The sequence below is a fragment of the Trachypithecus francoisi genome, unplaced genomic scaffold (assembly GCF_009764315.1).
Source record: "Trachypithecus francoisi isolate TF-2019V2 unplaced genomic scaffold, Tfra_2.0 Lachesis_group2, whole genome shotgun sequence".
In the NCBI taxonomy this organism is placed as follows: domain Eukaryota; kingdom Metazoa; phylum Chordata; class Mammalia; order Primates; family Cercopithecidae; genus Trachypithecus; species Trachypithecus francoisi.
Genome location: NW_022681465.1, coordinates 157,478,957 through 157,501,660, shown reverse-complemented (window position 1 = coordinate 157,501,660; position 22,704 = coordinate 157,478,957). Strand labels below are relative to the sequence as shown.

The 22,704-nt window shown below is 44.2% G+C and overlaps 2 protein-coding genes across 3 annotated transcripts; one reads left to right on the top strand and one right to left on the bottom strand.

Moving 5' to 3' along the window:
- Positions 1-346: 346 nt before the first annotated feature.
- Positions 347-5,202, bottom strand: LOC117065853. The gene is made up of 2 exons (XM_033181183.1): positions 4,969-5,202; positions 347-1,763 (listed from the first exon to the last, which is right to left on the bottom strand). Exons 1-2 carry the CDS (start codon positions 5,187-5,189, stop codon positions 1,673-1,675), a joined length of 312 nt encoding a protein of 103 aa, XP_033037074.1. The 5' UTR covers positions 5,190-5,202; the 3' UTR covers positions 347-1,672.
- On the top strand, positions 5,114-20,679 carry CAMLG (calcium modulating ligand). 2 transcript variants are annotated; one of them, XM_033181181.1, is made up of 4 exons: positions 5,114-5,424; positions 8,284-8,744; positions 13,456-13,521; positions 20,049-20,679. In XM_033181181.1, exons 1-4 carry the CDS (start codon positions 5,253-5,255, stop codon positions 20,238-20,240), a joined length of 891 nt encoding a protein of 296 aa, XP_033037072.1. In that variant the 5' UTR covers positions 5,114-5,252; the 3' UTR covers positions 20,241-20,679. The 2 variants fall into 2 exon arrangements, with proteins under 2 accessions (XP_033037072.1, XP_033037073.1); XM_033181182.1 differs by lacking the exon at positions 13,456-13,521.
- The last annotated feature ends 2,025 nt before the right edge of the window (positions 20,680-22,704 follow it).

The window sequence follows — 22,704 nt, the reverse complement described above, 5'->3', positions numbered from 1 at the left end:
TTTTTTTTAGTAGAGACGGGGTTTCACAGTGTTAGCCAGGATGGTCTCGATCTCCTGACCTCGTGATCCGCCCGTCTCGGCCTCCCAAAGTGCTGGGATTACAGGCTTGAGCCACCGGGCCCGGCCTGAAAATTCTTAAGAGACTGCTTTCTTGATTCAGCTAGAGAAATATTATAGTGAAAACGATTGAGTGAATTTTGTTTACAAATAGGTAAATTATATTTTGTGTATTTAAAGTGCTGTGACATAGTATGTTTAAGAGTTTGGCTCAGTTTTCACAGATTGATTTTGTCTTACGAATTTCTTAAATATGTTCATGTATAATACTTGATCAAAATATTTTTGGGTTTTTTATTTTGTTTTAATGGGTTAGAAAATGTGTTTACAATCTTGGTTTTATATGATCACCAATGAAATAGTAACTTTCAGGTTTATATCAGTATGAGCTGACTTTAACTGAGTTGTTTGGGATAGGGAAGAAGCAGTCCCTCTACAGTATACAACTACTGTTTGCCAGCTGGATCAAAATAATCGTGTTTTATGAAAATATCTCCCTTAAGCAGTGTTAAGGTTGGTTTGCAGTGTGTAAGTGGCACATTGAACTGGAAGTTTTCTTGAAAGCGGCTTCATCTATTAAGAAGCAATTTTCAAATTGTAGCAAATTATATTATCCCCTCTTTTAAATAAACAGTCATTATATGCTGATGTTTCTTAAAATAACTAAAATGTTCCTCTTAATGTGATTTTAAGTGGAGTTATTTGTAGGTCCTTTCTTAATAGTAGTAAAGAATCTTCTAGAGGGAAACATTTGTGCTTTTAGGGATAATCTTCCTTGTGCCTCTCACTACATCCCTAAGTGGGTATGACTCTTGTTATTACCACATTCTTTATTAGTATATTTCACAAATTTACTTTTAAATATTATTTTAGATACTGTGTAACATGTGCAATTCAGAATAATTTTATAACAGGTCATGAAAAACATAACTTTAGTTAGGATTCACAATATTTGTTCTCCACATAATGAGAGAATGAATGAGCCTTTGGAGATACTGATACAAAGCAATTATTTTTTGCAATGTTGAATGTGTTTTTTAGTTTGATTCTTTTTTTTCCCCCCCCGATAGGGCACTACCTGCCATATCATCTTGTATTCCTTTTTGATGTAAAGCAACTAATATTTACACTATGCCATATTTTTTTTAATCATAGTTGTAAATTATGAAAGATCCTTAAATTTTCTACAGATCTACAACTACTAATGTAACAGACAAGGGCAATCTTGGTATTTAAATCTGAGCATGGCAGTTCTACCATAAAAAGTACTCTATTTTTCTAATTTCTAGGATTTTTAAAATAACATTTCTGTAAGTCTGACATACTAACAGTCACTCAAACAGTACCATTTATTTTAGTTTGCATATATTTTCAGTTTTTAATTTAATGTAATGTATTGAGTCTAATAGACTGTTTTGCAATAATTAGAATAAAGATTTATTTCTTCTAATCAAAGATGCATAACAGCTATTATCTAGGGGACCACCAAATGTGATTTCAAGATTTTGTTAACTATTACAAATGTAATCCTTATATAGAAATTTTAATTTTGTAAAGTAGTGTATAATATTGTAATATTAAATTCTTGTTCTCAAATTCAAATATGTATTGATCTTCAATGTGCTGTGTTAAATCTTGCTTCTCTGAAATGTTGGAGACAAGATTTGTCTTCCTTTTTACAGTTTGTAATTTTCACTGTTTTATTCCTGTAAAAAAAAAAAAAAGTCACTTGTAACCCATGCAAACAATCGTTTGATCTGTGCTAACTTATCAACTTGGCTATTCAATAAAGTTAATTGAAAGAGCTTATATATAGTGACTATAGTGATATGAGCCTGGTATGGTGGCCCACACCTGTAATCCCAGCAGTTTGGGAGGCCCAGGTGTAAGGATCGCTTGAGGCCTGGAGTTGAAGAACTGTCTGGGCCAGATGGCGAAACCTTTTCTCTACAAAATAGTTTTTAAAAGTAGGCTGGGTGTGGTGGCTCAACGCCTGTAATCTGAGCACTTTGGGAGGCCAAGGCAGGTGGATCACCTGAGGTCAGGAGTTCGAGACCAGCCTGGCCAACATGGTGAAACCCCATTTCTACGAAAAATACAAAAACTTAGCTAGGCATGGTGGCATGTGCCTGTAATCCCAGCTACTCGGGAGACTGAGGCAGGAGAATCACTTGAACCCTGGCCAGGGTTGCAGTGAGCCAAGATTGCGCCACTGCACACTAGATTGGGGAACAAGAGCAAAACTCCACCTCAAAAAAAAAAAAAAAAAAGGCCAGGCACGGTGGCTCACTCCTGTAATCCCAAAACTTTGAGAGGCTGAGGCAGGCAGATCACCTGAGGTCAGGAGTTTGAGACCACCCTGGCCAACATGGTGAAACCACGTTTCTACTAAAAATACAAAAATTAGCCAGGCATGGTGGCGGGTGCCTGTAATCCCAGCTACTTGAGAGTCTTTGGCATGAGAATTGCTTGAATTCGAGAGGCAGAGGTTGCAGGGAGCTGAGATCGTGCCACTGTACTCCAGCCTGGGCAGCAGAGCAAGACTCTGTCTCAAAAAAAAAAAAAAAAAAAAAAAAGGCCAGGCGTGGTGGCTCACGCCTGCAATCCCAGCACTTTGGGAGGCCAAGGCAGGTGGATCACAAAGCCAGGAGTTTGAGACCAGCCTGGCCAACGTAGTGAAACCCCATCTCTACTAAAAATATAAAAAATTAGCTGGGCATGGTGGTGGGCACCTCTAATCCCAGCTACTTGGGAGGCTGAGGCAGGAGAACTGCTTGAACCTGGGAAGCAGAGGTTGCAGTGAGCCGAGATCATGCCACTGCACTCCAGCCTGGGTGACAGTGCAAGATTCAGTCTCAAAAAAAAAAAAAAGGCGGGGCATGGTGACTCACCCTTGTAGTCCCAGGTACTCAGGAGACTGAGGCAGGGGGATCCCTTGAGACTAGGAGTGTGAAGCTGCAATGAACCATGATTGTACCACTGCATTCCAGCCAGGGCAAGAAAGCAAGACCCTGTCTCTTTAAGTAAAAAGTGACACGAATAACTTGCCAATTACTAAGTAGTGCTATGTTGTGCATCCAAATTATGTCAATGAAAAACTAGTGCTGAAGGTTCTTTAAATAGCCTAAGTAGATGTCTGGGAGGCCATAAACTGAATTCTTGATGCTTGCTCCTCAAGGATAGCTGGGTTTGAAATTCTATATCAAAGGTTATTTTTCCATTTATAATGTTAAGATATTATTCCATTGTCTTCCGTACCCTTGTGTCATGAGATGACTGGCCAGGCGTGGTGGCTCATGCCTGTAATCCCGGCACTTTGGGAGGCCGAGGCAGGTGGATCACCTGAGGTTGGGAGTTCAAGACCAGCCTGACCAACATGGAGAAACCCTGTCTCTACTAAAAATACAAAATTAGCTGGGCGTGGTGGCGCATGCCTGTAATTTTTAATAGAGACACGGTTTCACCATGTTGACCAGGCTGGTCTCGAGCTCCTAGCCTCAAGTGATCCACCTGTCTTGGCTTTTATACTTAATGTTCTATAGTTTTATTACTGTTGGGTTCTTTTGTTGGTGTTTTTTGTTTGTTTGTTTGTTTTTTAATTTTTCTTCTGAAACGGAGTTTCACTCTTGTTGCCCAGGCTGGAGAGCAATGGCACGATCTCGGTTCACCGCAACCTCCGCCTCCTGGGCTCAAGCAATTCTCCTGCCTCAGCCTCCCGAGTAGCTGGGATTACAGGCATGCGCACCACACCGGGCTAATTTTGTATTTTTAGTAGAGACGGGGTTTCTCCATGTTGGTCAGGCTGGTCTGGAACTCCCGACCTCAGGGGATCCGCCCGCCTTGGCCTCCCAAAGTGCTGGGATTACAGGCATGAGCCACTGCGCCAGGCCTGTAGTTTATTTTTTTATCCTGCTTGTTATTCAGAGCACACTTTAAAGATCCTTGTCTACAGTTCTGAAAAACTTCAAGCCATTTCCTTTTCAAATATTTGAAAACTGTTCCATGAAATTAATTCTTTCCGGAATAAATTTCTAGTCCAACTTTTAATTCGGCTGTAAGAATTTAAGCGTTGTAGTTCTTTTTTTTTTTTTTTTTAGACGGAGTCTCGCTCTGTCGCCCAGACTGGAGCATCTTTAGCATGCAAGGTGGTCATAAATGATACTGAAGAAAAAATAATAGCATGCGAGGTGGTCATAAACGACAAGGAGAAAAAATAAGGTGGAGAAGGGGAATGGGAAGTGTTGCCAATTTAGATAGAATGTGCACGAAAGCCTTCACTGGGAAATTCTGATTTGAACAAAAACGCACAAAACGTGAGGAAAGCCTAAGAACACAGCAGCCGTATTCTTGGGCGTAGAGAAGTCAAGGATGAGGAACAGGCACCAATAACAAATCCCAGCGTAAGGTTCCCTTTAAGCGTGGCTCCCTACAAGCCAGGCCGCCGGTCTGTAAACAAGCGACTGCCGCTGCAACCTCCATTTTGCTTCCTGGCACCAATCTAGGCTGATCTATTCACTGCCATCCCTTTCCCACTCCTGGTTTCCTCTCCTCTCCTCTCCCTCTCCTCTCCCTCTTCTCTCTCTTCTCTTCTTTTTTTTTTTCCCCCTCGAGACAGAGTCTTGCTCTGTAGCACAGGCTGGAGTGCAGTGGCGCGATCTCGGCTCACTGCAACCTCGGCCTCCTGGGTCCAAGCGATTCTCCTGCCTCAGCCTCCCGAGTAGCCGGGATTAGGGGCCCGCGCCACCACGCCCGGCTACTTGTTTGTATTTTTAGTAGAGACGGGGGTTTCACCGTGTTGGCCAAGCTAGTCTTGAACTCCTGATCTCGTGATCCGCCCGCCTCGGCCTTCCAAAGTGCTAGGATTACAGGCGTGAGCCACCACTCCGGGCCCTGGGTGCTGGTTTTCTTCACCTCTGAGTGAACAGCAGAGGGGTCTGTTGGGTGAGGGCCAGACAAGTTGGGGAGGAATCAGGGCGTCCAGCGCTGCCCTCACTCAAGATGGCGGCCAGAGCCTGGTGTTTGGTCGCGTGGAGCCGCGCTTGCGTGCTTAGCTCACAGGCTCCGGCACCGCGCTCGGGGGAGGGACTATAGTGGGAAGGGGACACGCGCCTTGCGTCCAGGCTTCTAGTCATCGCCCTCGCCGCGGCGGCCAACGCCACCGCCCCTGCCACCCCTCCCAGCCTGTGGACGGGAGGATGGAGTCGATGGCCGTCGCTACCGACGGCGGGGAGAGGCCGGGGGTCCCAGCGGGCTCAGGCCTGTCGGCCTCCCAGCGTCGGGCCGAGCTGCGTCGGAGAAAGCTGCTCATGAACTCCGAACAGCGCATCAACCGGATCATGGGCTTTCACAGGCCCGGGAGCGCCGCGGGTAAGAGCCTCGATTTCCCCTCTGTCTCCCGCCTATCCCCTTGAATCTTCAGGGTCATTCTTCCCTCTCCCACCTCCACTCCGCTGACCTTTTTGACCAAGCCCTACTCTTTGACTTCCTCTGTCCCGCCCCTTCGGTTATATCCCAAGTTCTCATTCCTGAACCCCAGGATGTTCCCAGTCGCTCCCCTCAATTTTCCCGGAGCCTCGCTGTGAGATTTTCCCCACCCTACCTGCAGAGCCCTCGCTGTCTCTGCCCAGTTACGTTAACAGCCCCTTTTTTCCTTAGCCACTCCTCGTCTTGAAGGGCGCACATTGTATCCCCAGACTGTCGTGTCCACTGCTCCCCTTAGGAAGATGGCTTTCCTTGTTAAGGTTCCAAGTGCTTTCCCTTACAGTGCCTTCTGTAGCGTCTACCTTATTTTGCCTTATGCTGTGTAACTCTTGTCCGCCCACATCAGCCTGTCTTTACTGAACTGCCCGCTAGTTCGTCCTACGTGTATCAGGGACTCTGTGGTCATATTCTAGTGTCTGTGTTCAGTGCCCTCAACACTTGTCACCTACGGGCCGGCAAGAAAAGGTGGGAAAAGTGAGAGTGAGCATTCTTCAGAGACCTAGCAAGTGCGACGTGCACCTGAGAGTTTCCTCTCCTCACCAGGGGAGATCGATGTCATTGATGTCTGGAACTGCATTTCTAAAGGAGAGCGCCTCATTCCTCCCCCAAACATACGTCCAATGATTTTATTTTAAAAAAATTTATTTCACGTGAGTATAACTGAACAATTAGCACGCCCTAGTGTTTTTCCACGGTTTCCTTTAGTAATTGGCCTTTAGTCAGTGCTCGCAAGCTCCTTAGATCTTTGTGACTTTTGTTCTGGAAGGCTTTAGGTGTGTAGCTCTGCACTTTTAGATAGTTCAAATGAGAGGTAAGAAAACCATTTCAAATCTTCTAGAATAATAGAAGAAACTTTTCTATCAGGCTATTTATTCTTAAAGCATTATTTACGATCTTACCCAAGGTATTTTCTTTTTTTCTTTTTTCTTTTGGTTTTTGAGACGAAGTCTCGCTCTGTTGCCCAGGCTGGAGTGCAGTGGTGCGATCTCTGCTCACTGCAAGCTCCGCCTCCTGGATTCAAGCAATTCTCCTGCCTCAGCCTCCTGAGTAGCTGGGAGTACAGGCACGTGCCACCACACCCGGCTCATTTTTTGTATTTTTATTAGAGACGGGGTTTCACCATGTTGGCCAGGCTGGTCTCAATCTCCTGACCTCGTGATCTGCTCGCCTTGGCCTCCCAAAGTGCTGGGATTACAGGCTTGAGCCACCGTGCCCAGCCGGTACTTTCTATATTTTGTTCTTTTGCTTTGAAAATTTTATGTCTTTAAAGGTTTTGTTTTGCCTGTAATCCCAGCACTTTGGGAGGCCGAGACGGGCGGATCACGAGGTCAGGAGATCGAGACCATCCTGACTAACACGGTGAAACCCCGTCTCTACTAAAAAATAAATACAAAAAAAAAAACTAGCCGGGAGAGGTGGTGGGCGCCTGTAGTCCCAGCTACTTGGGAGGCTGAGGCAGGAGAATGGCGTGAACCCGGGAGGCGGAGCTTGCAGTGAGCTGAGATCCGGCCACTGCACTCCAGCCTGGGCACAGAGCGAGACTCCGTCTCAAAAAAAAAAAAAAAAGGTTTTGTTTTTTGAGACAGGGTCTCCGTCTGTAGCCTAGGCTGGAGTGCAGTGGCATGATCATAGCTTACTGCAGCCTCAAACTCCTGGGCTTAAGCAGTCCTGCTACCTCAGCCTCCAGAGTAGCTAGGACCACAGGCCTACACGACCATGCCCGGCTAATTTAAAGAAAACATTGTGTGTGTGGAGATAGGGGGGGTCTCACTATGTTGCCTAAGCTGGTCTTGAACTTCTGGGCTCAAGTGATCCACCAGCCTTTGCTTCCAAAAGTGCTGGGCTTACAGGATTACAGGTGTGAGCCATTATGCCTGGCCTTTTTTTAAAAAAAAAAAAAACCACCAGAGTAGCATCTTAAAACTGCTGAATTACCTACTAATGGCTGCCTGACCACATAAACAGTAGCTGTGGGATATGCCACACCCCATGCTCATAGGGCACTGAATTCACAAATCTAATTTTAAAATACAGATTTTAAAATGCCTTACTGATTTTATATTTTTAACCAAATAAGCTAAGACAGGCAATGCAATCATACATCTGGGATATATTATCCATAAAAAGTTGGTCTTTTCAGTTTGCTCAATCTCTGAATATCTTTCCCAGTTTGTCTACTAATCTTATCTTCTACCCACAAAGTTTGAGTTATTTCCTCTGCAGAATACTCATTTTGGGTGATATATTTTGAGGGTGTAGAGGAAGAAACCAGCTTTTTTTTTTCTTTTTTTTGAGACGGAGTCTCGCTCTGTCGCCAGGCAGATGCAGATGGAGTGCAGTGGCGCAATCTCGGCTCACGGCAACCTCTGCCTCCCAGATTTCAAGCGATTCTCCTGCCTCAGCCAGAGTAGCTGGGACTACAGACAGCTGGGACTGCAGGCACATGCCACCACACCCAGCTAATTTTTGTCTTTTTAGTAGCGACGGAGTTTCACTATGTTGGCTAGGATAGTCTCAATCTCTTGACCTCATGATGCGCCCACCTCAGCCTCCCAAAGTGTTGGGATTACAGGCGTGAGCCACTGTGCCTGGCCGAAACCAGCTTTTCTTTAATGCAGAATCAATATTTATTTTGATTCAGAGACTGCTGAGTTCTAGCTGTAACAGCGTATTTTAAAACATAAACATGTAAGGTGTTTGCCAGTATATAATAAATACATAAGGCTTTTAAATTTCTTTTCTCAGAAGAAGAAAGTCAAACAAAATCAAAGCAGCAGGACAGTGATAAACTGAACTCCCTCAGCGTTCCTTCAGTTTCAAAGCGAGTAGTGCTGGGTGATTCAGTCAGTACAGGAACAACTGACCAGCAGGGTGGTGTGGCCGAGGTAAAGGGGACCCAACTGGGAGACAAATTGGACTCTTTCATTAAACCATCTGAGTGCAGTAATGATGTCAACCTTGAGCTCCGGCAGCGGAACAGAGGGGACTTGACAGCGGACTCAGTCCAGAGGGGTGCCCGCCATGGCCTAGAGCAGTACCTTTCCAGATTTGAAGAAGCAATGAAGCTAAGGAAACAGCTGATTAGTGAAAAACCCAGTCAAGAGGATGGAAGTACAACAGAAGAATTTGACTCTTTTCGAATATTTAGATTGGTGGGATGTGCTCTTCTTGCTCTTGGAGTCAGAGCTTTTGTTTGCAAATACTTGGTAAGAAAAGATCTGTAAATTATTAACTAACTTAATGGAAAATGCAAAATGTTAATAATTATGAGTGCTTTTGATCCATAGAAGTCATTGCCAATATTAATATCTACCGGATCCATGTGGCTGTTTGAAAATATATTATTAACTTTGCTATTCATCTTATAGAATGAAGTGTTCTGGTTAGATACAGAGCCTAATAATTACTGTTGGCCCTCCATATAAGTTGGTTCTGCACCCTCTGTGGATTGAACCAACTGTGGATTGAAAGTATTTGGATTTAGCCGGGCGTGGTGGTGCACGCCTGTAATCCCAGTTACTTGGGAGGCTGAGGCAGGAGAATCGCTTGAACCCGGGAGGCAGAGGTTGCAGTGAGCCAGGATAATGCCAGTGCACTCCAGCCTGGGTGACAGAGTGAGACCCTCCCTGTCTCAAAAATAATATGTATGTGTATATATTTGGGGAAAAAATAATACAACAATAACAAATAATAAATAATACAAACACAAACAGTATAACAACTGTTTACATTGTATTAGGCATAAAAAAATCTAGAAATGATTTAAAGTATATGGGAGGAATTGAGTAGGTTATATGCAAATATTGTGCCATTTTACATAAGGGACTTGAGCATCTATGGATTTTGGTATCAGGAGGAACCTGGTACCAGTCCTCTGCAGATACTGAGGGATGACTGTACTGAAACGCTTTTTTCAGTACAATGCTACGGACCCTTCTCATTGCTTTGCATATATTAATTCATCTAATCCTCATTTTTTTTTTTTTTTTTTTTTTTGAGGCGGAGTCTTCTCTATCGCCCAGGCTGGAGTGCAGTGGCCGGATCTCAGCTCACTGCAAGCTCCGCCTCCCGGGTTTACATCATTCTCCTGCCTCAGCCTTCCGAGTAGCTGGGACTACAGGCGCCCGCCACCTCGCCCGGCTAGTTTTTTGTATTTTTTTTAGTAGAGACGGGGTTTCACGGTGTTAGCCAGGATGGTCTCAATCTCCTGACCTCGTGATCCACCCGTCTCGGCCTCCCAAAGTGCTGGGATTACAGGCTTGAGCCACCGCGCCCGGCCCTAATCCTCATTCTTATGAACTTGGTATTATTTGAATCCATTGGGAAATGAAGACTCAGAGAGGTTAAATCATTTGCCGAAGGTCACACAGCTACTAAGTGATGCTGGGATTAAACCTTGGCAGTTTCATTCTTTAACCAAAGGGTTAAGTGCTTTACATATATATACTGTATATTATCAATTTTCAAATAATTTGAAATAGTAAAATGCAGTTCCTGTGGTCCTGAATATGAGGTAATTTTCCTGTGGTTCAGAAGACATTTCAGCATTTTTTTTTTTTTTTTGAGACGGAGTCTGGCTCTGTCGCCCAGGCTGGAGTGCAGTGGCCGGATCTCAGCTCACTGCAAGCTCCGCCTCCCGGGTTTACGCCATTCTCCTGCCTCAGCCTCCCGAGTAGCTGGGGCTACAGGCGCCCGCCACCATGCCCGGCTAATTTTTTGTATTTTTTTTTAGTAGAGACGGGGTTTCACGGTGTTAGCCAGGATGGTCTCGATCTCCTGACTTCGTGATCCGCCCGTCTCGGCCTCCCAAAGTGCTGGGATTACAGGCTTGAGCCACCGCGCCCCGCCCATTTCAGCAGTTCTTAATGTAGTGTCATAATGAGTCCATTTTGGTTATACCATGATGTGGTCATTTTGTTTTACAATATATTGAAGAACGCAGAAAAGCATAGCTCATAGTTCAGTGTCTTGCGCTGAGGTTTTTACATTCAGTAGACATTTTAGGTATATGTACCAGGCACATAAATAAATTATCCAGATAATTAAAGTTTATATAATTAAGCAAAACAGTTTTTTTTAATCTTTTTTTTTTTGAGATGGAGTTTCTGTCGCCCAGGCTGGAGTGCAGTGGTGCGATCTCGGCTCACTGCAATGTCCACCTCCTGGGTTCAAGCGATTCTCCTGCCTTAGCCTCCCTAGTAGCTGGGACTACAGGCACGTGCCACCATGCACGGCTAATTTTTTGTATTTTTAGTAGAGACGGGGTTTCATTGTGTTAGCCAGGATGGTCTCGATGTCGTGACCTCGTGATCCGCCGACCTCAGCCTCCCAAAGTGCTGGGATTACAGGCGTGAGCCACCGTGCCTGGCCTGAAATCTATTTTTATGCAGATGTTTTCATAAATAGAATCTGTTCAACAGATTCTATTTGTTTTTCCTTGATGATAACTTGTCAACATAGTTTGCTATAATGCAAAGATCGGTGATGCTTTCAGCATTTAATGAGCTGCCTATCTCTTTTTTGTCTCTATCTGAAGGGCTCTGTGCTTTCATGCTTTTAATGTTATGTCCTATTTTTGTGTGAGTTTTTTTGTTTTGGTTTTCTGGGTTTTGTTGCTATCAGAGTTTCAACTGTTTCTTACTGCTGTCACCATACTGCCATCTAGTAATGTTTGCTCCTTCACTCCCTTCTTAATAGTTTCATTTTAAAAGTAGTTATGAGGGGCCAGGCGCAGTGGCTCACGCCTGTAATCCCAGCGCTTTGGAAGGCCGAGGTGGGTGGATCACCTGAGGTCAGGAGTTTGAGACTAGCCCGACCAATATGGTGAAACCCTGTCTCTGCTAAAACAAAAATTAGCTAGGCAGGGTGGCAGGTGCCTGTAGTCCCAGCTACTTGGGAGGCTGAGACAGGAGAATTGCTTGAACCCAGGAGGCGGAGGATGCATTGAGCTGAGGTCATGCCATGCACTCCAGCCTGGACAACAGAGTGAGACTCTGTCTCAAAAAAGGAAGTAATTGTGTGAATGTTATTTTGATCTTTTCTGTTTTGTTGACCAAGCGATTTTATCTATAATAAGAATAGCTTGCCATGGGAGAATGACGGATGGTAACTATATGCGTTGATTCCCTGCCCTGAAGTCTGAGGAATGAATAGCATTTAGGTTTTTTTGATTTTTTTTTATTATTTTTTTTATTTTTGAGACAGAATCTCGCTGTGTTACCAGGCTGGAGTGCAATAGTGCAATCTCAGCTCACTGCAGCCTCTGCCTCCCGGGTTCAGGTGATTCTCCTGCCTCAGCCTCCTGAGTAGCTGGGACCACAGGCATGCACCACCATGCCCAGCTAATTTTTTAGTAGAGACAGGGCTTCACCTTGTTGGCCAGGATGGTCGTCTCGATCTCTTGACCTCGTGATCTGCCCACCTCTGCCTCCCAAAGTGCTGGGATTACAGGCATAAGCCACCTTGCCCAGCCAAGCATTTAGTTTTGTTGTTGTTGTTTAAAACATTTTAGAGATAGGATCTTGCTGTGGTGCCCAGGCTGGACTAGAACTTCTGGGCTCAAGCAGTCCTCCTGCCTCAGCCTTCTGCATAGCTGGAAGAATGCCATCTATTTTGAGTGCTGGGCCTTGTCTGTGTGCTTCCTGGATGTCAATTAATTCCCTCTGGGTGATGGAGATGTTACTGCATGATGTGTTAAACATCTGTCACCATTTAATACTTTAAATAATTTAAAAGATAAGTTTTTATGAGAGAAGACAGTTTTGGGGACATTACAAGAATGTGAAAGAATTGTATGACCTGAGAAACATATTTTATGTTAGGAAATCAAATCTTTTATTTTCTTCACCCTTCTGCAGAAACAAGATTACTTTTAACCATTAAAATTACTATTTTGGCCGGGCGCGGTGGCTCAAGCCTGTAATCCCAGCACTTTGGGAGGCCGAGACGGGCGGATCACGAGGTCAGGAGATCGAGACCATCCTGGCTAATACGGTGAAACCCTGTCTCTACTTAAAAATACAAAAAACTGGCCGGGCGCGGTGGCTCAAGCCTGTAATCCCAGCACTTTGGGAGGCCGAGACGGGCGGATCACGAGGTCAGGAGATCGAGACCATCCTGGCTAACACAGTGAAACCCCGTCTCTACTAAAAAAATACAAAAACTAGCCGGGCGAGGTGGCGGGCGCCCCTAGTCCCAGCTACTCGGGAGGCTGAGGCAGGAGAATGGCGTGAACCCGGGAGGCGGAGCTTGCAGTGAGCTGAGATCCGGCCACTGCACTCCAGTCCGGGCGACAGAGCTAGACTCCGCCTCAAAAAAAAAAAAAAAAAAAAAAAATACAAAAACTAGCCGGGCGACGAGGCGGGCGCCTGTAGTCCCAGCTACTCGGGAGGCTGAGGCAGGAGAATGGCGTAAACCCGGGAGGCGGAGCTTGCAGTGAGCTGAGATCCGGCCACTGCACTCCAGCCTGGGCGACAGAGGGAGACTCCGTCTCAAAAAAAAAAAAAAAAAAAGTAATTGCCAGGCGAGGTGACTCACACCTGTAATCCCAGCATGTTGGGAGTCTGAGGTGGGTTGATCACATGAGGTCAGGAGTTCTAGACCATCCTGGCCAACATGGTGAAACCCTGTCTCTACTAAAAATACAAAAATTAGCCAGGCGTGGTGCCGGGCGCTTGTAACCCCATCTACTTGGAAGGCTGAGGCACCAGCATCACTTGAACCTGGGAGGTGGATGTTGCTGTGAACCAAGATTGTGCCACTGCACTCAGACTGGGTGACAGAGGAAGACTTTGTCTCAAAAAATAATAGTAACAATTTTTTTACAGCTTGTGCTTGGAATTTTATAGCTGCTGTTTGATTTATTGTAATTTGAATGATTATGTTGGAAATATTTAATTTTATCTTCTATCTTCACAGTCCATATTTGCTCCATTTCTTACTTTGCAACTTGCGTACATGGGATTATACAAATATTTTCCCAAGGTAAATTAATTTTTTTTCTAAATTTTGATGATGTGTTTGGATTGATTTATGACTAGCTAATTGAAGGAACTTAAAAATGTTAGTCCTACTTATAGTCTGATTCAGTGCTACTCAAAGTGTGGTTTGCCCACTTATCTCTAAACTATGTGTTTGTGTTTGTGATGCATTAAATCCAAAAAATGAGTAATTGGCCGGGCGCGGTCGTTCACGCCTGTAATCCCCACACTCTGAGAGGCTGAGGTGGGTGGATCACCTGAGGTCAGGAGTTCAAGACCAGCCTGGCCAACATGGTGAAACTCCATCTCTACTAAAAATACAAAAATTAGCCAGGTATGGTGGCGCACACCTGTAATTCCAGCTCCTCAGGAGGCTGAGGCAGGAGAATTGCTCCAACCCAGGAGTCAGAGGTTGCAGTGAGCCAAGATTGTGCCACTGCACTACTCCAGCCTGGGCGACAGAGTGAGACTTTGTCTCAAAAAAAAAAAAAAAAAAAAAGAGTAATTGGAAACTTTTATAGCAATTTGACATTGCCATTGCCATAACATTGTTATTCTGTTTTACAAAAATATTGGTCTACAGTGAATTGAGGTCCTTCATGAAAGAGTGTGAATAGTACTTGTTTAAGAAAAGTATTAAATTTAATTAGTACATTTAGTAATTCATTTTGTCTGTAATAAAGGAAATTAATTTAAAAACGGATTTGATTATCTCATTGTACTTCATATTGGACACTTAATAGCAGCGCACTTTATCTCCAGTGTTGAGGGCCTGATATTTGCACTAAATATGTGACCAATATTATAGAACAGAATGATGTAGAGAGTCATTGTTTACCTGGCCTGCTTGACTAAGGATATATACAGTTTTATGAGGCTTGGCTTGCCTGACATAGGCGATAGCCTAACTAGTGTGATCAAGTTTTGTGGGAGCTTTTTGCTGAAAAAATGACTACCTGGCTGTTGACGTGTTATATTTAACGGGCTGACAGACCTGTGTATGATTTTAATGGATTTGAAGCATTTGTATTTTTGAATGGTCAAATAGGTCAAATACAAGAAGTAAAAGAGTAAATAACATTGTAATTTTAATTGAAGCCTTTGTTTAGAAATTCACCTTTGAGGCTGGGCGTGGTGGCTCATGCCCTAATCCCAGCACTTTGGGAGGCTGAGGCGGGTGGATCACCTGAGGTCAGGAGTTTGAGACCAGCCTGGCCAACATGGCAAAACTCCGTCTCTACTAAAAATATAAAAATTACCCAGGTGTGGTTGTGGGCGCCTGTAATCCCAGCTACTCGGGAGGCAAGGCAGGAGAATCACTTGAACCCGGGAGGCAGAGGTTGCAGTGAGCCACGATCGCGCCATTGCACTTCAGCCTGGGCAACAAAGAGCAAAACTCCGTCTCAAAAAAAATTATATCTATTCAGAATGAAAATGCTCTCAATGTACTGATAATGGTAAACTCTCCAAGAAATATTAAGAGAAGAAAAATTCAGAATAGAATCTATACTAATTTCTTTTTGAAAAGAAAAAAGGTATTATTTGATTTTGCTTATATATGCATAAACAAACAAATAATATACATGAAATTATTAACAATACTTGTGTGTGTGATAGAGATGTATATATGGGTACTATGTAAATGGAAAAGAGAAAAGGGAGACTTTATATATTCTCCCAACATAACAGCATTTTGTTATAGCAGGGTTTTTTTGCTTGTTTGTTTTTGAGACAGAGTCTCACTCTGTCGCCCAGGCTGGAGTTCAGGGGCTCACTGCAGCCTCTGTTCATTCTCCTGCCACAGCCTCCCAAGTAGCTGTGACTACAGGTGTGAGTGACCACATCCACCTAATTTTTGTATTTTTAGTAGAGATGGGGTATCACTGTGTTGGTCAGGCTGGTCAGGAACTCCCAGCCTCAGGTGATCTGCCCACCTGGGCCTTCCAAAGTGCAGGGATTACAGGCATGAGCTACCACACCTGGCCTGTTATAGCAGTTTTTAAACACAAAAGTTGGCCGGGTGTGGTGCCTCACACCTGTAATACCAGCACTTTGGAAGACCATGGTGGGCAGATCACCTGAGGCTGGGAGTTCTTGACCAGCCTGGCCAACATAGTGAAACCGTATGTCTACTAAAAATACAAAAATTAGCTTGGCATGGTGGTACAGACCTGTAATCCCAGCTACTTGAAGTCTGAGGCAGGAGAATTGCTGGAACCCGGGTGGCAGAAGTTACAGTGAGCCAAGATAGTGCCACTGCACTCCTGGGCAACAGAGCAAGACTGTCTCAAAATTAAATAAACACAAAAGTTGAAAGAATTGTGCTGTGAACACCCATTTATATAATACCTACCACCTAGATTCTATAAGTAGCATCTTATTATATTATGTATCTATCAGATTCATATTTTTCAAACCCGATAATCTCTGTAAAGTTTTTCCATCAAATTTTTCTTGATGCATTTCAAAGTATGTTGTAGGTGTACACATCGGTATACCTCACCCCTCTTACATAACATTAACTTACAATTTACTGTTTTAAGGTTCTTTTTTTAAGTAAAAAAAAAAAATTTTTTTAGATGTCTCGCTTTGTTACCAGGCTGGAGTGCAGTGGGCACAATCTTGACTCACTGCAACCTCTGCCTCCCAGGTTCAAGCGATTCTCCCACCTCAGCCTCCCAAATAGCTGGGACTACAGGCACATGCCACCAAGCCCAGCTAATTTTTGCATTTTTAGTAGAGACAGGGTTTCACCATGTTGAGCAGGATGGTCTCTCTCTCTCTTTTTTTTTTTTTTTTTTGAGATGGAGTCTTGCTCTTCGGCCAGACTGGAGTGCAATAGCATGATCTTGCTCACTGCAACCTCTGCGTCCTAGGTTCAAGCGATTCCCCTGCCTCAGCCTCCCAAGTAGCTGGGATTACAGGCACATGCCAGCACACCCAGCTAATTATTTTGTATTTTAGTAGAGACAGGGTTTCACCATGTTGGCCAAGACAGTCTTGATCTCCTGACCTCGTGATCTGCCCACCTCAGCCTCCCAAAGTGCTGTAATTACAGGCACGAGCCACTGTGCCCAGCTGGTCTGTGGTCTCTATCTCTTGACCTTGTGATTCGCCCACCTCCGCCTGCGAAAGTGCTGCCATTACAGGTGTGAGCCGCCGCGCCCAGCCTTTTTTAGGTAAAATTTTAAGGTAAAATTAGTTCTGAGGCCGGGCGCAGTGGTTCATGCCTATAATCCCAGCACTTTGGGAGGCCGAGATGGGCAGGTCACCTGAAGTCAGGAGTTCAAGACCAGCCTGGCCAACATGGTGAAATCCCATCTCTACAAAAATTTGCCAGGCATGATGGTGGGTACCTATAATGCCAGCTACTGGGGAGGCTGAGGTGGGAGAATCGCTTGAACCCAGAAGGTGGAGGTGGCGGTGGGCCGAGATCCTGCCATTGCACTCCAGCCTGGGCGACAGAGCGAGACTACGTCTCAAAAAAAAAGGAAAAAAAAAAAAGTTCTAAATGAAGACTAGGGTACCAGCATAATTAATTGATTGTTTGAAATGCTCTTCTTAATTGTACCATTTGATACGTTTGACATCCTGTGAAACCCATACCTCTTTCAAGGTTTATAACTTTGCTGTCACCCCAAGAGTTTCCTTCATGCTCCTTTCCAGGCAGTCCCAGTCCCTATACCCCAAAGATCTTTTTCCCACCATAGATTAGTTGTGTCTGGCATAGTAATTCATGTAAGTGGGATCATTCTTGATTTTACTTTTTTCTGCATGCCTTTTATTCTGCATGATATTTTTGAGATTTATCCATGTTGTTGGATAAATCAGTAGTTAATTTTTTTTTCTTGGCTCAATAATACTCCATTGTATGACTATATCCATTTATCTAGTCTCCTGTAGATGAACATCTTGGTTGTTTTCAGTTTTGGGTTATTATGACTAAGAGCTTCCTTGTATGAGGCTTTTTGTGAGCATAAACTTTCATTTCTTTTAGGTAACTATAGGTTTTTATATTTAAAAAAATTTTAAACCATATGATTGGATTTTGTGATAATAAAGAAAAATTCAGCTTTTTTTTTTTTTTAGAGGGAGTCTCGCTCTGTCGCCCACACTGGAGTTCAGTGGCACAATCTCGGCTCACTGCAACCTCCACCTTGTGGATTCAGGCAATTCTCCTGCCTCAGGCTCCTGAGTAGCTGGGACTACAGGCACCCACCACCATGCCCGGCTATTTTTTGTATTTTTAGTAGAGACGGGGTTTCACCATGTTGGTCAGGCTGGTCTCAATCTCCTGACCTCATGATTTGCCCGCCTTGGCCTCCCAAAGTGTCAGGATTAAAAGCGTGAGCCACTGCGCCCAGCCCAGTCTTGCTATTAAAAGTTTTTTAAAAGTGTCATCTTGGAAGCATGACATAAATAATAACTTATTATATATACAACAGTACAATATAAAAACAAGAAAAATATTACTAGACAAGACATAAATAACTGCTAAATGACTGACATGGATAATGTGTGAGGTAGGAGCTCACAGGAGATATAAATTACTCCAGTGTTTTATGTAAATAAAGCACAAGGAGGACTTCAGGGGAAGTAGAATTAAAAACAGGCCTTCAGGCCAAGTGCAGTCTCTAATCCCAGCACTTTGGGAGGCCGAGGCTGGCTGATGGCTTCAGCTTATGAGTTTAAGACAACCCTGGGAAACAGGGAGACTGTTTCTACAACAGATATAAAAATTACCAGCCGGGCGTGGTGGCTCATGTCTGTAATCCCAGCACTTTGGGAGGCCGAGGTGGGCGGATCATGAGGTCAGGAGATCGAGACCATCCTGGCTAACACAGTGAAACCCTGTCTCTACTAAAAGTATAAAAAATTAGCCAGGCATGGTGGCGGGCGCCTGTAGTCACAGCTACTTGGGAGGCTGAGGCAGGAGAATGGCATGAACCCGGGAGGTGGAACTTGCAGTGAGCCGAGATCACGCCACTGCACTCCAGCCTGGGCGACAGAGCGAGACTCCGTCTCAAAAAAAAAAAAAAATTAGCTGAGCGTGCACCTGTGGTCCCACCTACTCGAGAGGCTGAGGTGTCTCTACTAAAAATACAAAAATTAGCCAGGCGTGGTGTTAAGCGCCTGTAATCCCAGCTACTCAGGAAGCAGAGGCAGGAGAATCACTTGAACCCAGGAGGCAGAGGTTGCAGTGAGCCGAGATCGAGCCATTGCACTCCAGCCTGGGCGACACAGCGAGACTCTGTCTCAAAAAAAAAAAAAAAAAAAAAAAAAGCAAGACTGATAATCTGCTATTGCCTAGCAGTTTGATGATTTACATATTATGTGCTCAGTAAATGTTGGTATATTACTGATTGTTTTAAAACATCATTAGGCCGGGCGCGGTGGCTCAAGCCTGTAATCCCAGCACTTTGGGAGGCCGAGACGGGCGGATCACGAGGTCAGGAGATCGAGACCATCCTGGCTAACACGGTGAAACCCCGTCTCTACTAAAATATACAAAAAATTAGCCGGGCGAGATGGCGGGCGCCTGTAGTCCCAGCTACTCGGGAGGCTGAGGCGAGAGAATGGCGTAAACCCGGGAGGCGGAGCTTGCAGTGAGCTGAGATCCAGCCACTGCACTCCAGCCTGGGCGACAGAGCGAGTCTCCGTCTCAAAAAAAAAAAAAAAAAAAAACATCATTAAGGCCGGGCGCGGTGGCTCAAGCCTGTAATCCCAGCACTTTGGGAGGCCGAGACGGGCGGATCACGAGGTCAGGAGATCGAGACCATCCTGGCTAACACGGTGAAACCCCGTCTCTACTAAAAAATACAAAAAACTACGGCCGGGCGCGGTGGCTCACGCCTGTAATCCCAGCACTTTGGGAGGCCGAGGCGGGTGGATCACAAGGTCAGGAGATTGAAAAATACAAAAAACTAGCGGGGCGAGGTGGCGGGCGCCTGTAGTCCCAGCTACTCGGGAAGCTGAGGCAGGAGAATGGCGTAAACCCGGGAGGCGGAGCTTGCAGTGAGCTGAGATCCGGCCACTGTACTCCAGCCTGGGCGACAGAGCGAAACTCCATCTCAAAAAAATAAATAAATAAATAAAATAAAACATCATTAACAGTTTTTAAATCATTTAGGTTGAGGCCGGGCGCGGTGGCTCAAGCCTGTAATCCCAGCACTTTGGGAGGCCGAGACGGGCGGATCACAAGGTCAGGAGATCAAGACCATCCTGGCTAACACGGTGAAACCCCGTCTCTACTAAAAAATACAAAAAACTAGCCGGGCGAGGTGGCGGGCACCTGTAGTCCCAGCTACTCGGGGGGCTGAGGCAGGAGAATGGCGTAAACCTGGGAGGTGGAGCTTGCAGTGAGCTGAGATCCAGCCACTGCACTCCAGCCTGGGCGACAGAGCAAGACTCCGTCTCAAAAAAAAAAAAAAAAATCATTTAGGTTGAAAATAGCAGTATTGATCATGTTTGTATAGAGCTTATGTAGTCTGCTGAAACTTTGAAGATTAATTTGAGTCTTTCTCTACACAGAGTGAAAAGAAGATAAAGACAACAGTACTAACAGCTGCACTTCTATTATCGGGAATTCCTGCTGAAGTGATAAATCGATCAATGGATACCTATAGCAAAATGGGCGAAGTCTTCACAGATCTCTGTGTCTACTTTTTCACCTTTATCTTTTGTCATGAACTGCTTGATTATTGGGGCTCTGAAGTACCATGAAGCCTGCAGAACTGAGAAGGAGAAGCTTACAAAAAAAAAAAAAACCTCTTTTATATTGCAGTGTCTCTAAAGGAGGCAAATTGGTTTACACCTTCATGTAATTCTTTTACTTTAGAGTTAGCAAAACTACTTTATTAGAAATAGAATGGCAGATTCTCTGATTTAAAAGGGCTGAGTTTGTATTATTACTGATATGAAGAACAGAGTACCAATGTCATTAATTGATTTTTCTTGTTTAATCAGAATCCTTATTCTGTACCTTTCCTCTAACTTCTCAGATTTGTAATTCTTCTTTTGGGAGCTGAACTAGAGCTTTTAGGAAAACAGATAAACGTAGTCTCAGCCAGCCATAGAGACTGCTTGTATTTGTGTCATTCTGTCCTGAGAAATGAAGTCATCTGAAAAATAAAATGAAAGAAACTGAATTGTCTAATGTTAAGTCTGCACATTGTAACTTTTCTTGTTGAGTTAGTATCTTAATTTTTACTCCAGCACAAGTATTTAATCAAAGAAATGATTCATATATGTGAAATTGGAAGGTATTTATAAAATTTTTATTGCTGTATACCAAATTCAGAATTGGAACTTTTTGCTTTTGAATTTCCACTTTTTAGAAGTATGTTTTAAGCAAACAAAAACAAAATGGGATGTGAAGAATTGAGGCAAGCAACCCAATAGTATAGATGTCCTTTTCCCCCAAATATGGTCTAGATGAGTTACTATAAACATCGTTTTTATTTTTTTGAGATGGAGTTTTGCTCTTGTTGCCCAGGCTAGAGTACAATGGTGCTATCTTAGCTCAACGCAACCTCTGCCTCCCTGGTTCAAGGGATTCTCTTGCCTCAGCCTCCTGAGTAGCTGGGATTACAGGCATGTGCCACCACGACTGGCTGATTTTTGAATTTTTAGTAGAGATGGGGTTTCTCCATGTTAGTCAGGCTGGTCTCGAACTTCTGACCTCAGCTGATCCGCCCACTTCAGCCTCCCAAAGTGCTGGGATTACAGGTGTGAGCCACCGCACCTGACCTTATAAATATCCTTTTTTTTTTTTTTTTTTTGAGGCAGAGTCTCACTCTGTCGCCGGGGCTGGAGTGCAGTGGCCGGATCTCAGCTCACTGCAAGCTCCGCCTCCCGAGTTCCCGCCATTCTCCTGCCTCAGCCTCCCGAGTAGCTGGGGCTACAGGCGCCCGCCACCTCGTCCGGCTAGTTTTTTGTATTTTTTAGTAGAGACGGGGTTTCACTGTGTTAGCCAGGATGGTCTCGATCTCCTGACCTCATGATCCACCCGTCTCGGCCTCCCAAAGTGCTGGGATTACAGGCTTGAGCCACCGCGCCCGGCCGGGTTGTCTTCTTAAAAGAATTAAGACTGAAGTGTTATATCACTTAGTGTTACATTTCCTTACAGATTTTTGTATAGTCTAATTTGGTTAATCCTTGTGACATTAAAAACACATACACTTTTTAAAAAATTATTCATTAAGTCTTGATTTCTGTCATTTCATTTTGAACCAGGGTAATGAAGAATAAGTATAATTTAAGTCTATTCCTCTGATTTGTGTTAAAGATTATAAGCACACATTTTTCCTGATTCCATAATGAATCTAGTATCTAAAAGGTTGTAAATCATCCTTAAAGTTGTCACTTCCTTAATCCCTGAGAAGATACTAGTGGTCTTCAATTGCACATTGCACATGTTTACTCTTGCTGCTTTTTTTTTTCTCCAAACAACGTTTCCCGCTGTTGTCCAGGCTGGAGTGTAGTGGTAGCACAATCATGGCTCACTGGAGCCTTGATTGACCTCCTGGGCTCAAGTAATCCTCCTGTCTCAGCCTCCCAAGTAACTGGGACCATTCATGCTTGGCTAATTTTTTGATTTTTTGTAGAGACAGGATCTTGCCATGTTACCCAGGCTGGTCTCGAACTGGGCTCAAGCAGTCCTCCTGCATTGGCCTCCCAAAATGCTAGGATTACAGGTATGAGCCATGGTGCCTGGCCTACTTTTGTTTCTTGAAAAAAAAAAAAAATCATTTAGCCAGCTGACAGATGCAAAATTTTAGTAATTGTAGATCATTACCAAATTTATATTTTGAAAACAGTTATATCTATCTATTGGTGCCACTTTTTCTCTTTAACTGATAGGCATCTTCCTGATCATTTGCTTACATTTGTTGAATAATATCAAATAGAAATGAAAGTTTTTTTTGTTTTGTTTTTGAGATGTAGTTTCACTCTGTTGCTGAGGCTGAAGTGCACTGACATGATCTACAACCTCTGCCTCTCTGGTTCAAGCAATGCTCATGCCTCAGCCTCCTGAGTAGTGAGTAGCTGGGATTACAGACATTGCTACCATGCCCGGCTAATTTTCGCAGTTTTAGTAGAGATGGTGGTTTCACCATGTTGGCCAGGCAGGTCTCAAACTCCTGACCTCAAGTGATCTTCCCGTCTCAGCCTCCCAATGTGCTGA

What these genes read in the sequence shown, in the direction of transcription:
- CAMLG (XM_033181181.1), top strand. Translation starts at nt 5,253, where the DNA reads ATGGAGTCGATGGCCGTCGCTACCGACGGCGGGGAGAGGCCGGGGGTC. An exon ending in CAGGCCCGGGAGCGCCGCGG is followed by an intron (nt 5,425 to 8,283) that starts GTAAGAGCCTCG and finishes TTCTTTTCTCAG; the next exon opens with AAGAAGAAAGTCAAACAAAA. An exon ending in CTTTTGTTTGCAAATACTTG is followed by an intron (nt 8,745 to 13,455) that starts GTAAGAAAAGAT and finishes CTATCTTCACAG; the next exon opens with TCCATATTTGCTCCATTTCT.
- LOC117065853 (XM_033181183.1), bottom strand. Translation starts at nt 5,189, where the DNA reads ATGACTAGAAGCCTGGACGCAAGGCGCGTGTCCCCTTCCCACTATAGT. An exon ending in CCTCTGCTGTTCACTCAGAG is followed by an intron (nt 1,764 to 4,968) that starts GTGAAGAAAACC and finishes TTTTTTTTACAG; the next exon opens with GAATAAAACAGTGAAAATTA.